This window comes from Trichosurus vulpecula, chromosome 2 (assembly GCF_011100635.1).
Source record: "Trichosurus vulpecula isolate mTriVul1 chromosome 2, mTriVul1.pri, whole genome shotgun sequence".
Lineage (NCBI taxonomy): Eukaryota > Metazoa > Chordata > Mammalia > Diprotodontia > Phalangeridae > Trichosurus > Trichosurus vulpecula.
Window position 1 is genome coordinate 231,046,037 of NC_050574.1, and position 16,111 is coordinate 231,062,147.

At 34.7% G+C, this 16,111-nt stretch overlaps 1 protein-coding gene across 1 annotated transcript in view; it reads left to right on the forward strand.

Annotated features, from left to right (window-relative positions):
* MTX2 (metaxin 2) overlaps window positions 1-16,111 on the forward strand; it is a 94,441-nt gene that overhangs the window by 33,910 nt on the left and 44,420 nt on the right. Inside the window, exons 2-3 of the mRNA XM_036745117.1 lie at window positions 3,613-3,660; window positions 4,648-4,694. Coding sequence (XP_036601012.1) covers window positions 3,613-3,660; window positions 4,648-4,694 — 95 coding nt within the window. The remainder of the gene's footprint in view (window positions 1-3,612; window positions 3,661-4,647; window positions 4,695-16,111) is intronic.

The following is a 16,111-nucleotide window of genomic DNA, read 5'->3' on the forward strand; positions in this document are numbered from 1 at the left end:
GGTAAGATGTATAGGACAGTCCTGGAATCGTAGCTATCTTGGGTTCAGGTTCTGCCTCTGACTCATACTGAATATGTGACCCTGGGCAAATCACCACTTAATCTCTCAGCATCCCAGGCCACTGTCTAAGACTTGAGGTTGTACAAGAGCTACTGAGCTACGTTGGTAAAAGGAATTTCCTCACTGGCATCTCCTTGTGCTAATGAAATCACAAGTCCAATTAAAAAAAAAAAAACAAAAACAAGGCAAAAATACACCCCTGTAAAGTAGCCAGGATGCATTTCATAGATAACAAGACTGAGTTTCAGCAGAGTTAAATGACTTGTACTCAGTCACACAGCTGGAATTTTTATGGAGCTGGGACTCTTGATTCAAAGTCCAGGACCATAGACTTAAACCAAAACTAAGTTTTAAGTAATTTTCCCAAAGGCCTATTGTTGGTAAAGTGCTTATATAAATGTGATCCAAAAATTACTCTATCCCTTGATATCTCACAGCCACTGTAACCACTGCTGGGCACTACACCCTCTCCCTCTTTACTCAGGATGTGTCTCTGTTCTGTACCTACACAGGTGCATCTTGGGTTCAGTCCAGGGGTTGCTTGGTTTTTTATACCCCACCCCCACCTCCAAATGTCTAATGTGTCTCCCTAAAGGGGAAATAGAAAGGTAATAGTATACAACAGGAATCTGGTGTAAGTCAGCTGTTTATTTCCTCAGTACAAGAGAAATGCTAAGTACAGAGGCCCTCTGATAGGCACCCTATTAACAGAGATTGAAAACACCGCTAAGTGGACAAAAACAACCACCACCTCAGTGCCGCACTGTCCAAATAATACGCTCCAGGTTCGTGTCTTCTGCCAAGTCAGGCTGTCAGTGGCTGTGCTTTCTGCATTTGTGCACCCCTTGCCACCAGCCCGTCAGTGAGTATTGCCTCTCACGGCGGACGCATCTCTTTCAGCCCTCGTGTTTGGACAGCACTAGTCAAGAAAGAAAGCAAAAGCAAAAGCAGGTACGCAGGGTCCCTCAGATCAGGCACACCCTTGCCCAAGCCTGCACATTACGTTAGCTGTCATGGGCTCAAAAGTTTGTCATTTCTCCCAACTGCGAGGGGGAAGGCACCAGTACTCTTTCCTCCCGTCTTGAATAATTTTGATACAGTCCTCAGAGAAGGACATGTATCTCTCTCCCACAAGATAAAAATTCCTTGAGAATAGGGATTTTGTTTTATTTTTTTTTTGAGGGATATCTATTGCCTGGCATCTGCCTTATATATAATAGGTGATTAATGTATATTAGTTGAATTGAATCAATCAGCAAGCATTTACTGAGCACATACTATATTCTAGGCAAAATGTGGGACACTAGGGACATAAAGACATAAGTAATAAGCCCATATCTTCAAAGAACGTTCTGATAGGTTTCAGCATGTATATAAAGTAGGTTTATAGAAGAATAACCTTGGAGGGAAGGCACAAGCAGCTGGGTGAGTGGGATGGGGGGAGGACCAGGAAAGGCTTTCTGGAGCAGGTGGCACTTGAGCTGAGTATTGAGGACGTCCTGGAATTCTGAGGTGTTAGAGATAAGGTGGGAGCACATTGGAGGTGTGGAGACTAGCCAGGGCAAAGGCAGGAAGTGCCGAGGCACTATGCAATAGCAAGCACTCTAGGAACTCAGTGAGTGGAGTGCAGTAATGTGTGGGGACGCTGGAAAAGGTAGAAAGGGGGCAGGTGCTGAAAAGTGTTAAATGCCAAATAGGAGTTTCTAGTTGATCCTAGATGTAATGGTGAGCCGGTGGAGTTTGCTGAGTAGTAGGGGGTGGCAGTTAGGCCATGCCATGAAAACGGATCTCAGAAAACAATTCAGAATTATTGCATTCTGCTTAATTGAGGTTTTAGTGATTTAAAACATTTATGATGGACCTGAAAACATTTAGTTTTTAGAATTTTATCTATTCTGTTTTATCTATTCTAATTTTATCTATCCTATTATCATTCTGTTTTAAATAGGAATTTTTATGAGTGGGTTGTAAAATTAGTATCATCTTTAAAAATTACACATATTTATGATGTGTTTATATGTCTTAAGGATATGAAGTGATATAGCAGCTCCTGTAAATATATTTTGGGTAACATTTAGATAATAAGTATACTATTTAAGCTAATAACCCATGCACTTAAGTAGGAGAATCAGCATGGTGGTGTGGATAGAGATCTGGCCAGAGTCTATCAGGAGCTCCAGTTCCGCATCTGACCCATGCTGGCTCTGTGACTCCTGTGACCCTCAGCAATCACTTTGCTTCTTCCTCAGTGTTGCCTGTCCCTCTTTAAGACTGAGTCAAAGAGCAAGTGCCCCACCTGACTTAGTAGAGGGAATTTTTTCACTGGAAATTTACTATACTAGTGAAATGAACAGGTTCCTGCCCCACTTGCCCCCCACCTCTCCCCTCCCCCCAAACCAAACCAAACCCCTATGCAAAACTATATATTATGGTTATTTGAGTTTATTTTACACTTGACTTAGAGTTATTTTCAAAATTAAGCCCAAACTCCCCATAGCAATGCAATAATGTTATAACTTTTCCCCACGTTTTTTTTTAAATTCTGAAACCTTATCCCACTAAATCTAATGTGGTTTTTTTTTTAAGCTGGAGGTGTTTACTTTTGTCATAAATATTGATCAGGCTTTTAAGAATGACTCCTATAGACGTAATATTTCCTGAGACAAATCAATCAGCGTTGAATAAAAAATATCAGAATTTGGTGGTATGTTGTCAAGATTAGCACACAAATAGTAAGACATTGTTCGTTAATTTTCATTTGAAGTATTATAGCCTTAGAAAATGATCATTTAACTTCTCTTTTTCTAGCAGTGGTTATTTTCACTATGTTATAATTAGAAATGAGAATAAAAAAATCTGTGTCTTAATCAGCAATATCAACAAATAATTTATAATATTATCGAATTCACTGCATCGTCATGGATGTGCCCAGTTTTCTGGATTCAGTTTGCTTTTAATGCTGTTATAATTTGGCTACAGCAAGTTATCAGAAAAGAGTTGTTAAAGTAATAAGACTAAGGTTAAATTCAGGCTTAAAAGTATCTTTACTAGCTTCGTTTTACTTTGTGGTTACGTGTTGCTTCTTCATAGTACTTTGCTTGCCTTAGCTTGTTTTTGTGAGCAGGGAGGGCAATGGAATGTTCTAGAATATTGTAAAAGGACTCTTCTTTATTTCATTATAATACTGGCTAGGGACAGTGGGTAAAAATATGTAACATGATAAGATGCATTGTACCTTTCATGTGGATCTGATTATGTTTGAAAGAAATAACAGCAGTTTTATGAGTATGATAATATTCATGGAGACTTTCTAAAATTTTACATTAATTTTTGAGGACAAGCTAAAACCTTTCTTTCCCTCCATTCCCCCCACCTTGCATTCTTATGCATCCCACCTTATCACCTGGAATGCAATGTAATGAAAATTTGCCATACTTAAGGTAACCTTGGCAGCTGCCTCTAACTGTTATAGGCAAATACCCATTCATTAATTTGGTTTGGGGACTATTTTTTCCCTGTGTGTATAATTCCAACTTTTTTTTTTCTCTATAGCTACAGAACCTTGGCCTGAAGATGCTACACTTTATCAGCAGCTGAAAGGTGAGTGCTTTATTTCTGCAGCTTGTAATGACTTCCTGTTAAAATGTGTTTAAAAGAAACCTCATTCAGTACGATTAACAGCAAAGAGAGACAGAATGTTAAGAGGGACTCCCTTCTATTTGTCTTAAGAGTAAGTTTTAGTTCAACTTGCATTTGCCAATATAAACCAAGTATTCATGGCCTATAAGGTCCTTGGTTTATTATTGACTCATTATATTGGCTGCTGTAGGCAGTGTAAAATGATGTGGTTGCAGGCACCGTTGGCAGATTTACTGCACCAATAGCTGAGGCAGCAGATTTTTGAAGTCTTGTGGTAAAGTGGGCTCTCAGTAAAAAGGAACTGTTAAAATGTATAGGCTAGGATGGTTCAGGCTCCCTTTAGCAGCTCTTCATATATCATCAGATCACATTATGGACCCCATTTGGGGCTCAGCAGCCTGCTACAGTTGTCAGAAGACTGCAAAGTAATGAAGACTAATAGGCAGCAGCCCTAGTCTTCTAAGCATGGAATTTTTATTGCAGCGAACTTGTCATCTTTCTTTTGTGTGACAGACCTAGACACACTGTGCAATATTAACTGCAAGCTGGTTTTATAGGATTCTGAATGCTTTTACTTTTAACTAGAGGAATTGTGAGCAGATACTTAATTTTGATTGAGCACAAAAGAATTATCTTAGAAAATTTAAAACAAATATTTTTTGAAGGAGGGATTTTTAATTACATATGTTATGTACATATATATATCTGATAAGATGAGATAAATGATAAAGCAATTTTGGAGGAAAGATCTTGTTACATTTTACATTCATACATATGGCTGAAAACCATCATCAAATAATAGCACTGCTGTAATTAACAACGACATTTGTATGTAATTTTTTTCTTACAAAAGAGGGCTAAAATTAATTTTTATAAAAAATGACTGTGTATTTTACCAGTTTAGAAGCCACATTTTTGAATGGATGTCCTTTCATTTTCTTCCTACAGGGGAACAAATTTTGCTTTCTGATAATGCTTCTTCTCTTGCTGTTCAGGTAAATAAATATTTATTTTAAATGGAGATGTTACATTTCTCTTGAAGATTTACCTCATTTTAAGTTGGAATGAATTTTTTTTCCTTTTCAAGTACTCTAGCACTACATATTTAAAAATTTCCAATATGATTTGTTGTAGTTATGTAATACTGCCTTATTGGTACAATTCTAGTAGAATTTTAAATTTTAATATTTAGCAAATGTTTGTCAACATAAAATTTTGACCTTCGTGATCTTTTTCAGTACATATTTAAGACTATCCTATTTTTAAAGCACAATTTTTCTGTCTAGATGGTAGGTGACAGCAGTGAAGGGAATGTACACAGTGTATTCATGTTTTCTTATAGTAATATTCACAAAGATTAAAATGTATGGATAGTAGTGTAGACATCTTTAGTTTTAGACATCTTCCTGTTCATTCTGTATTTAGTCCAGCTTTAAATATCTTGAAGAAACTTTTTTTGTTTGTAATTGTTCCTTATGTACACGTTGATTGATGGATATCAGAATTATATTCGAAAAGACCCCTGACTGTAATCCTCAGACTGTACTTTTGGAAAAGATACCACTCTGAAATTGTATACTTTTATAAAAAACTTTTTACGGGAGGAATGAGTTTTGTAATATAGATTAATACAAATTACAGTATTTTATTTTTAGATTCAGTCCCATTTAGTTGGATTAAGTAATTTAAAATGATCAAGGAAAACTATTTTTAAAAAGTAAAGATGACTAACAAGCTAATATGAAAATATGAGAAAGTTAAGATGGAAAAAAGTATTCTTTAGAAAATGAAAAGTAAAAAGGTATTGGGCATACATGTGTGAGTATGAAAAGTTATGTGAGAATTCTTTAATTAAAAAAAGATACTACATTCTTCTTTTAAGAATCAAAGTATACCTTTAAATAAGTTTTTATTATTCTATGTGATGCTATGCTAATGTATTTCTTTTGTGTGTATAATTTTTTGGATGAGTAAAATTTCTCAATTAGCTGTTTGTTATGTATCTTCATTTAAAATCAGTACTTTATTTTCCATCATCTTAACTAACAAGATTTCAGTTACAGTATAGAGAATCTTCATAAAGTCCACATGTGCTTCTATTGAGACTTTTTATAACTTTTTTTCTATCACACTTATAACTACATTGGCTTATACCTGACACCAGAAAGTTGTTGATTAGTATAACATTATACTTTCCACTTTTCATATTTAAAAAAGAATGAATATTTTAGCTAAAGAGTAACATCTTGGAAAATACTGCAGTACATTTTATGAGAAAGGTATTTTATGTTGAGATAAATGAATAAGTCTGTTTATTTAGAAAAGTCCTGAGATGGCAGTGTCCGCCCATATTGTTATTTGTTTTAAATGATTCTTTGAAATGGGGAGAAATAAGCATTTTTCTGAATGGTTGATCATTTGATCTTAGTGTTGACTTTATCCAGCCATTCATATCTTTCTGCTCTCATTCATTTGAGCACTGGGCCTGTTCCTTTAAAAAAAAATCAGCTCAGTTTTGATTTAAAACGAAACAAGAAAAAAGGTTACTTTTTAAATGTAGAATTTTACTTAACCATTTTACCATTTTAATTTTGTTATCCTACATGTGTCACTTAGATGATAAATTAACTAGAATATATTAAAAATTCTTGTTTTTCTTCAATATTCTTTGGCTTGACAGCTGATAGTAGCCATGACTATAAATGTGACTTTTGCAGATATCTGATTTAAACTTTATGGAGTAATTTTCTTCTGTAGAGTAGAACAGGATTGATTTAGAAGAATGAGTAAAGTGACTCACTTGTGATGTGCAAAACTGATCAAAACAATATGACAGGTATCCATAAAATGCCTGATTATTTTCTAAAAGATAACAAAACTATCAAGCATCAAATATTTTAATAGTCTGCCAGTTTAACCATCAGGAAATTTAAATTCCACTTACCACATAGTCTTGATATTTATTCTACCTGTAAAATTGAAGTGGTCAGATCTTTAATGATTAAAGTAATTTTTATGATTTCAGTTTAAAGGGGATTTGGTATCTTCCCTAACATGTTCTTCTCACATAATACTTCTCTGCTTTCCTGACACTGGTGTGACTAAGAAATGATGCTTGTATAGTGATTCCAATAGCTGTGTATTTGGTACCTTAGAGTTTGTTGATTCCTTTGGTCAGTGGAAAGGAGTAGGAGAGAAAAGAAAAAGAGGGAAGATGGGAAGGAGAGACACAGACACTAGATTCATTTATGGTACATGGCTGCCATTTTTTTTCCTTTGGCTTCCAGCTCACTTTGGGGAGAATATTTTTGATAATGAAAATGAAGTAGACCCTATTTTCTTAGCGCTGGACTTACTGCCAGAAGACCTGGCTTTCAGTCAGGTCTCAGAACTTATATTAGCTGTGTGACTGTGAGCAAGTAATTTGTTATCTTTAAACTTCAGTTCTGTAAAATTCTCATAATAAAATTGATATTAGCTGCTTCATTAGGTTGTCATGAAGATAACATTTTGAAAACTTTAAAGAACAGTTTGCATGTGTGGTATTAGTTTAAAAAAATCATCTTTTTTTAACCTAAGCCTGTTGATTTAGAAAGGTGGATAAAGAGCTTTTAAAGATTTATTTCAGTAAAACTAAATTCTTTAAGATGTCTGCTCTCTAGGCTCAGGAGGCTTTTTTTTTTAAAGTAGTAAGTTTCACAAAAGCCAGGAGTTCTTTTGGTTGAAAAATGGACATAACTGAGTTACCATGTTTCTTCCCTATTCTCCTTTTTTTTTTTTTTTTTTTACAGAAGTAAGTAGTGAGATAGCCCAAAGGCAGCAGCCAGAAGGATGAGGGATTTCTGTTTATGGAAATAAATGTCTTTCCTAGCCTCCTGTTTATTCTTTCATATATGTTCACAAACAAAAATGGATACTACACTAATTTTTCTTAGACTATAAAGAAGCCTTTGGATATTTATCTAACAGATAGTGAACATTAATTTTTGACTTTCTGGAAAATACTGTTACTGTTTTGTGTTTATTTATAGCGCTGAAAAGTATTTAATATAGCATCCTTTTTCCTCATCTGTCAGATAGGCATAATACTGACTCTACCTGCCTCAAAGGACTATTATGAGGCTCAGATTAAATCATAGGTAGGAAAGCTCTTTGAAAAGTTGAGAAGTACTTAAAATATGAAAGTGGTGTTGTTTAGGTTTTGAATAGATAACTTTCATTGAACAGAAAAAAATTGTATGCATGCCTTACAGATTATGGTGAATGAGAATGTAATGTTTTAAGATAATATTTTATTCTGTTGTTATCAATTTTTTTTAAACTGAAAATTCATTTAACTGAATCCTGAAGAGTAATACTCAAAAGGATTTGAACATAGAACGTATGAGGATTGTTCAGGATGCTTGACCTTTAAAAAAATCCAACAATATAGTAAAGATATTATAAAGTTTTGTAATGCTCATTATTGGAATACTGCATGAAGGGAAAAACTTTTTCTTCAGTGAGTTTCTATGTTTAGAAAGGAAAAAAGCTAACGTCCTACTTATTTTCCTTTTCCTTTATACTTTCTGAAAAAATAATTCCATCTCCTAAAAGAGAAGGGAGATGTCAACAAGAACTAACTCTTTACCTTGTATTAGTCAGTTGAATCGTTTAAAAAAAAAGTCAGCATTTTTATAGGCCCTATTAATGCAGGGCCACAAACAGGAGCATGTCAGACCTGCCGATAAAGAAATAGCTGAGTCTTGCTTTTTTCCTTTCAGCAAAATGTGCCTTTTTGTTGACACTTTAATTGGTGGTGAAATGGTTGTATTCTAATGGTTCACCATTATTGGTTGCTTTTATTTTAATCACTGGTCATTTCTTAACTGATAGTCACAGTGGTTAGATTGACAGTTCCTAGCCAAGCCAAACAGACTCTCATAATCAGTTCTAGAATTGTCCTCATTCCTATCATGTTTTTGAGGGGAAAAACAACATTTTAGAAAAGGAGTTTGTAGGAATCAACAATAACTCTTACAGAAATGATTTACGACGTGCTATAAACTTATGTCATGACATTCAGAGGAACCCAGGAGACAACTGAAAAGTTCCTAAGGAAATGTTTTCAGATTTCCTGACGTACATTGATCAGGTACTTTTCGTAGGAGTTGTAGGTATATGCATCCATAACAAAGCAAGGGTAGAAGTTGGCCTGCCAATACTCATTAATGTAAACTAATATATTTAATAGTAGGTGCTAGTAATATAACATTACATTAAAATATTAACAAAATTTGACATAACTTTCTGAAAGTAAAAAGGAACCACTTGTGTTTAGGGTGAAATTAATTTTTCCCCTGAGTTACTCATTACTTCCCTGACTCAAAGAGAATTCTCTTCTTTAGTTTCTTCCCGCATACTCCTTAATTACCTCTTAAAGAGAAGAAACTAAGTCAAGCACATTAAATCTCTAAATATATTCATCCTTTTATTGGTAGTATGTTGGGGAGGGGATAGGAATAGAAGAGCTAAAGAAGCTTCAGGGAAAATTTGAATAGAGTAGAGGGTTTTATATCCTTTCAGTTTCAATGTTATGTGTGAGCCCCGAAATAGACGCTTTCTATTTGTTTTCACTTAGTTCAAATTCCTAAGCTGAAGTAGTGTTTATTATATCATCTGTGCATACCTGATATAACAGAGCATTTTGTAATTTAGCTTTGGGTTGGCTTATATGTGGAAAATGTGAACTTTGTAAAAAAAATAACTGAGCCTTTGTGCTTACGCTTGGTTATGTATAGAATCTAATTTACCAGATATTTCTCTTTTCCTTTTGATAGTTACCATGTGTGAACAAAGTAACTTAAAATTTACATATCACATCCTAAGGTGTTAGTGAAATTTAAAACTAAAGATTTTCCCCAAAGACTTTATAATACAGATAGGTGATCATTTCTGTGGTAAATAGATTCTGTTGGTCAAGAATTCTTAGAGACTTTCAAGTTAGTATTACCAAGTGTATACTTTTTGTTTACAAAGTAAACAGCAAGCCAAATTTTAATTTGTTGTTGTAAAAAGAACAATAAAGACACAGTAGTGAAATGAAAAAATGACAGCCCATTTTTTAAACAGAAAAGGGCTAGAATTCTTCATTATTAGATATACAGTATCAACATAATCGATCTAGCAGCATTACATTTGAGCTGAAAATACACTTAAATTCCAGGCCATACAGCTACCACATGTGAGCGAAACATCTTTCATATAGTTCTAAGATGAAATTACCCCTGAATGAATAGCATCTTCATTTATCTTCAAAACCTCCTCTGTGCTACCAGCGAATCTACTCCTTCAACATTCTACAACAAGAATTACATTATACCATTATAACAGGGTTCTTCTGCAGTGGGAAATAGATTGGCTTGGAAAATGAACCTGGCTTTGCTATAAATTACATTCACAGGTACAAAGGAATTTGTTATTTTGTTTAAAATAGCCACAAATATAATTAAGGTCTTAATTTATGTTAAACTACAAATGTGGCCATTACCATAACTGGATTAGGAACTTAATCTGTCACTTCAAGAATGATACCTAACACTTTTCATTTGTAACCTTAGACACATTATTTCAATTACAAGGTCTGCAGCTGTTTGATATAAAAAATGAATTATTTTGTAGATAGATTTGTTCATGGTTTTTAATTTTAAAGCATGTCTCTTCAATAAGGTGGAGAATAATTCTTTAGTTGTCTTCGCAGATTTTCCTTTGTGTCCTGGTGAAACAGAATATGAATGAAAACACAAAACCATTTTTACTTTGTGCTTCCACAGTGGCATTTTTTATGCTTTAAAATATTCCATAGTGAGTTATTACACAAAATATTTCAGAGTTAATTATGAAATGAATAGGATATCTGTCTCTGAAGAAGGAAATTTGAGGTCTGTTGTCTAAGGATAATTTTTATATAGTTACTGTGAGAATTGTGGGTAATTTTTGTAATCGGAAGTTTAAATTCATTTGAAAACTATGATAACTCCCTAAAATTCAAAACTATAAATCATTACAACTGTCTGACATAAGATGAAATATGATGTTAGTCTTTTAAAAATCAGTATTGTTTTGCATTATATATGCAAGTAATACTGATCGTTTCAGTGTAAAAAAAGAATATTGTCATATAACTTTTTTTTAGAACAAATAATATTGCATGGAGAATTGGAAAGAGAGAAAGAGAAAGTAGGACTACTTATTAAATTATTCCATTTTAAGAGCTGCTCTTAAGTTTATCAAAACTAAACATGGAAAAAGAACTAGCTTATTTTCCCTCTTAAGTGACAATAGCATTTCTTTTTAATAATTCCAGAATTTGGTATTTAGCTGTAAGTTTTAAGTTAATGACACTTTTACCCAGTTTTGTACAGTAATCTTGGTTAAATAGTTTTCACACTTACATAGTAACCCCTGAGTAACCAGACTTAATGTGTTTTGTATATATCTGTGTTGAAGATCAGTTAAAAAAAAAAGATAGTGCTATGTAATTTTCACTCTTTTGTCTTTACAGTCACACATTTTGGAACTCTTATGTTCCAGCTTAGAAACTATAATTTAGTTTTAACTATGACTTTTGTGGGAAACCTCTGTTAATTCCCTTATTCACTGATCGCTCTTGTTGGTGTGCTCTTGACTTGACTTATGCCTGGAAGTTGAATTGTACCCACAGCTAATAAAAATTGAACCTTGCCTTTCATATGTAATTTCCAGGTGAAAGTTGTGTTAAGAAAGGGAATCCTGCTCTCTGATACGGTATCTCTCTGTGACCCCCACAAACATTTTTTGTCTCTTTTAAAGGTATCTCTTACCTTTTGAATTGCCTTTTCTGCTTATTTCTCCTCAGTAGTTGTTTTCCTTTTTCTTAAGTTTAATCTTTATTGCTTTTAAATATTTTATATTATTCCAATTACATATTTTTTAACCCTTGTGGTGCTTTGGTATCTCTGAATTATAACAGGTGCTCTGGTTTTTAGCATAACATCCATAAACTACCTAACTGCTAATCTTTATGATGACCCACCTTCTATTCTACCCACCTAGGTGCATTTGCTTTTATCTTTAGTCTTTATTTACAATTGATTAGTTCCTTTGTGTTCATCTGTGGGTTAAAAAAATTTTTTTTGAGGTAAAATACATAGCCCCAATTGTTTTTTATTATTCTTTAAAAGCAACAAATTATTTTTCTAGCTTAGTTTATGGAAATATGTTTATTCACTTTTTACTTGCCTATTATTTTCCAAATGGTTTTTTTACTTTTAGTGCACTATTTTTTATTAGATATCAAGGATGTATTTAGAATAATCTGTAAGGTAGATATAAGAAACTTAGGAGCATATACTAAATTCTTTATTTATCTGTTTCTTTCAAGGATATATCAAGATAGCAAAATAAATATAATTAGGTTTCTTTATAGGTATCTCAGCTTAAATTGTTTTTCTTTCTAGACTAGTAAAGAAATGGCCCATTTTAAGGCTAATAAATATAGAGAGTTGGAATTCTTAGCATACGTACATATATAACAAGTGTGGAAGCCTGATTCTTACTGCTGTAATGAGCCATGCAAGGACGCTGAACTTTGTGGTTGGGAGGTTAAAGTTGTTCGTGATTGTTCATATACAGTGTGAAAAAGTGGTATGAGATAATACTAGCTTAATCTATATAAAACATTACAGTTTCCAAAGCGCTTTGCATATATCTCCTGAGCCCCACAATTCTGTGAGGTTGTCTCTATATAGGCAGTGCTATCCTCACCTTATGGATGAAGAAATCGAATCTCTGAGTAGTTGACTTGCCCTTGGTTACCCAGGTTGTCAGTGTCAAGGTTACATTTGAACTCAGCTTCTTATTCAGCTGATCATTCTACCATGAGAAAGCTATGAATGTACGATGTCTGTAATATTGTCTAGGTGCTATGCTTCAGGTAAATCTAACAAAAGAAAACTTAACTTACGCTACTAACAGTAGCTTTCTTCTCTGTCGGCAGCTAGGTAGCCTAATCCTCTTCCCTTTAGCCAGGGTTCCACCCTTCTGTCATTTTGAGAAGACGCCACAACAGATGTTTGATATTTGAATTATTCCTCATAGGTAAAATTATTATTGCTGTTGTGGACCTTATTCCCTCACTCCCGTCAGAAACCTGCTTGCTTATTGATTCTTTTTTGTTAAAGACGTGACTAGGCATTTGTTTTTATTTCACTAGTTTTCTCTAAAATTTTATTTCTCAGATGCTATCAACTTATCTGTTTTCCCTGGAAACGGAATAGCTCTTGCTTGCCAGGCCTGCTTAATATTTGTGATCATTTTTAGTCACATTTTGCTATGTAGGCAGTGCCTTTTTAATGTTGCTGCAATTCATATTCGCCTCTCGCCAACCCCCTATGTCACCTACCTCTCACCCTTCTCTTCTTCTCCTCCCCCGTCATATGTATTTATTAAATCTGACTGCATATTTCGTTCATGCTGCAAATGCACAAATGGCTTTGATGCCAGGGAATCGTCGATTGGCCACTGTTTTAGAGAACAGAAAGGTCCACCAGTTAGCCATGGCCACCTTTTTTCACTAATGCCTATTCTTTAAATATACTCTTATCATGGTAGGCTTTTCTCATTGATTGTAGCTGGGATGCCATGAGAAAAAAAATTGCATTAATTTTTAGGTTCTCCCTAAACTCCTTGAAAGGCTGTTAACTCAGGAGGCCCAGGAAGTCCAAAAGAAAGGACATTTCTTGAGTGCTTTTTTGTTCTGAAGTCTTAATACCCCTTCATATATCTACCTATGCCTTGAAATATCTGTTGTAATCTTTCATTTCCTAGCATCTGGCAATTCAGTTACTCAGAAGAGCCTAACAAGTTGGGTAACAGCTACAGTAAACCATACCGCAATGCTCCCTTTCCTTGATTAGTCCTTTTCAGCAAAGTAAGTAATATTGTAGTAATGTCCATAGAGAGAGAGATTTAAAATTCTGAAACAATTGAAGCTAAGGTAAAGTTTTTGTTTTGTTTTTAAAATGAAGTCTTGGTGGGGAGATAAAAAGGAAATGTATGAAATATTTATTTTGAATACCCATTACAGATTTAAAACCACATGTTAGTCAGAAGTAAGAGTTTGGACCAAATGGCCTCTGAGGTCCTAATTCTAGATTTATGATCCTATGAAAAATGCCGTGTACAACTTAATTTGCCCATAAAATTACTCCGATTTATATCCTAAAATGGCAAACATAGTTTGTACATACTACTGAGTTTTAAAAATATGCCATCCCTCAGTTTTGCTAGTTTATGAGAAATTTAGATGGAAGAAAGCATCTTCTCATTGGCTGATTTTGTTCTTGTTGCTGCAGATCTCTTGGATCTAAGGCAGAAATGTGAGTGAAAAAACTAGTACATTTAATTAGATATACTTGGGACTTGGTGTTGAAAAGCTAATATCAACTGTTGTACTAATATTATGGTTCAATTTTCAGTGATTTTTCCAGGAATGGAGCTTAGGATTCCCTGAGTAAATCCTGAAATAAAATGTCAAGGCCTTTGTGTTACTGATTCTCAGCTGCTTCAGAATCTTTAATCTTTGGCAGCATATGAGAAATTGGTAGATGTTTGGAAATAGTTTCCCTAAATTATGAAATAAACCAATGTGAGTCTTAAGATACTTGTCTCAATCCTTCCAAACCTTTTAGTCCCTTCCATTCCCTTTCTTCTCATCTTAGAGCTTGCCACATTGATGACTCCTCTCATCTTAAATTTTCCCTCTCTAATGACTCCTTGCTTTCTATAAGGATGCCCAGGTATTTTCCCTCCTTAAAAAACCTTCACTTAACTCTGCCATCACCTCAGAGGTCTCTCTCTCTCTCTCTCTCTCTTTCTCGTTCCCTCCCTTCTCCCCCCAACCCCATTTCTTAATCTATCTCACTTCTTGTATATAAGTGTCGCTAAGTATATTGGCTAGACTCTTGCCAGCTTGTTTTCTGTGATGATCTCCTTAACCTATGGACTAAATTTTCCTCTTTCTTTAGATTCAACAAGCACTTATTGTGTGTCTACTATGTGTCTGCCACTGTGTTAGGTCCTGGGGATACAGATACAAAATGAAACAATCCCTGATTATCAGTGGCTTATATTCTATTGGGAAGAAACAACTTCTGTGTAGACAGATATAGAAAAGTGCTTAGGAATGAAGTGCATAGTAGTTTCTGAATGGCGGGAGCAAGTGGGAGGGATCAGGAAAAGTGTCCTGTAGAAAGCAGAACCAGAGTGGTGCTTATTCATCAAGCCAGAGATGATGTGGGGAGAGCATTCCTGACATGGAGGACAGCCTGTATGAAGAAAGCCACTGGCTTAGCAGATCTGCTCTAGTGTACTGGTGGTAGTAAATAGGTCATTTGGCTGAAATGTAACATAGACAAGTAAGTAATTTGAAATAGGCTTAGAAAAATAGATTGGAGCAAGACTGTAAATAGAGGAGTTTTGGGTTTTGTTTCCAAAGTCCATATCTACCCCTAATATGTTTTCTAAATTCCAGTCCCTTATCTGTAATTTCTAATTTTTAGAAATTAGAAAAATACTGAACATCTATTGGTCTGATTCTGGATATCTCCATAGGTGTCTTCAACTCAGTATATCCAAAATGGGATTCTTCATCTTTCTCCCTAGGGTCTTCCCTCTGTTAATTACTTCTGTTTATTCTCTATATAACTTGTTTGTACATATTTATTCATTTGTTGTCTCCCATATTATATTTTGAGCTCCTCAAGGGCAGGGGCTGTCTTTTGCTCTTCTTTGTATCCTTAGTGCTTAGCACAGTGGATACATACATACATACATGCTTCATAAATCTTATTGACTAACAGGTTGATCCTAAACTTCTCTGTTCACATGAAGGCCACTGCCATTCTCCAGTTAACCCACTAGATGCATTCTTTTTCTGCATTCTGGAACTCCTGTATCTGATCATAATCTCCTGTCTTTCCAGTTTCCTGTGCCTTGTCTCACTTTAACCTATTCTCTGTTCTCATCAAAACTGCTCCTCCCTGCTTTCCCTGGCCATCACCAGCATTGTGGCTCTACTTTTCTCCCTTCATAATTTTACACTGTTCTCGATATTATAATTCCTTGCTCCCCTGTTGTATCTTTAGTTATCTCTTTACAGATCCCAAACTTGGATTGCTCCCATCATTGGCTTTCTTCTCTCCTGTTTGTGGGCAATTGCTGAACAAGCCTGGAGGAGGTGACACAATTACGCTGATGGGGTCTACTACAGATTTATTATCCAGTTTTAACTGGATCCTCCCTGCTTTGTGCCTGTCTTTTTACTCTTTTCCTGCTCACTTCTCAGAACAGCTATTTTAGACCTTCTCTTCTCAAACTACCCATTCTATCATAT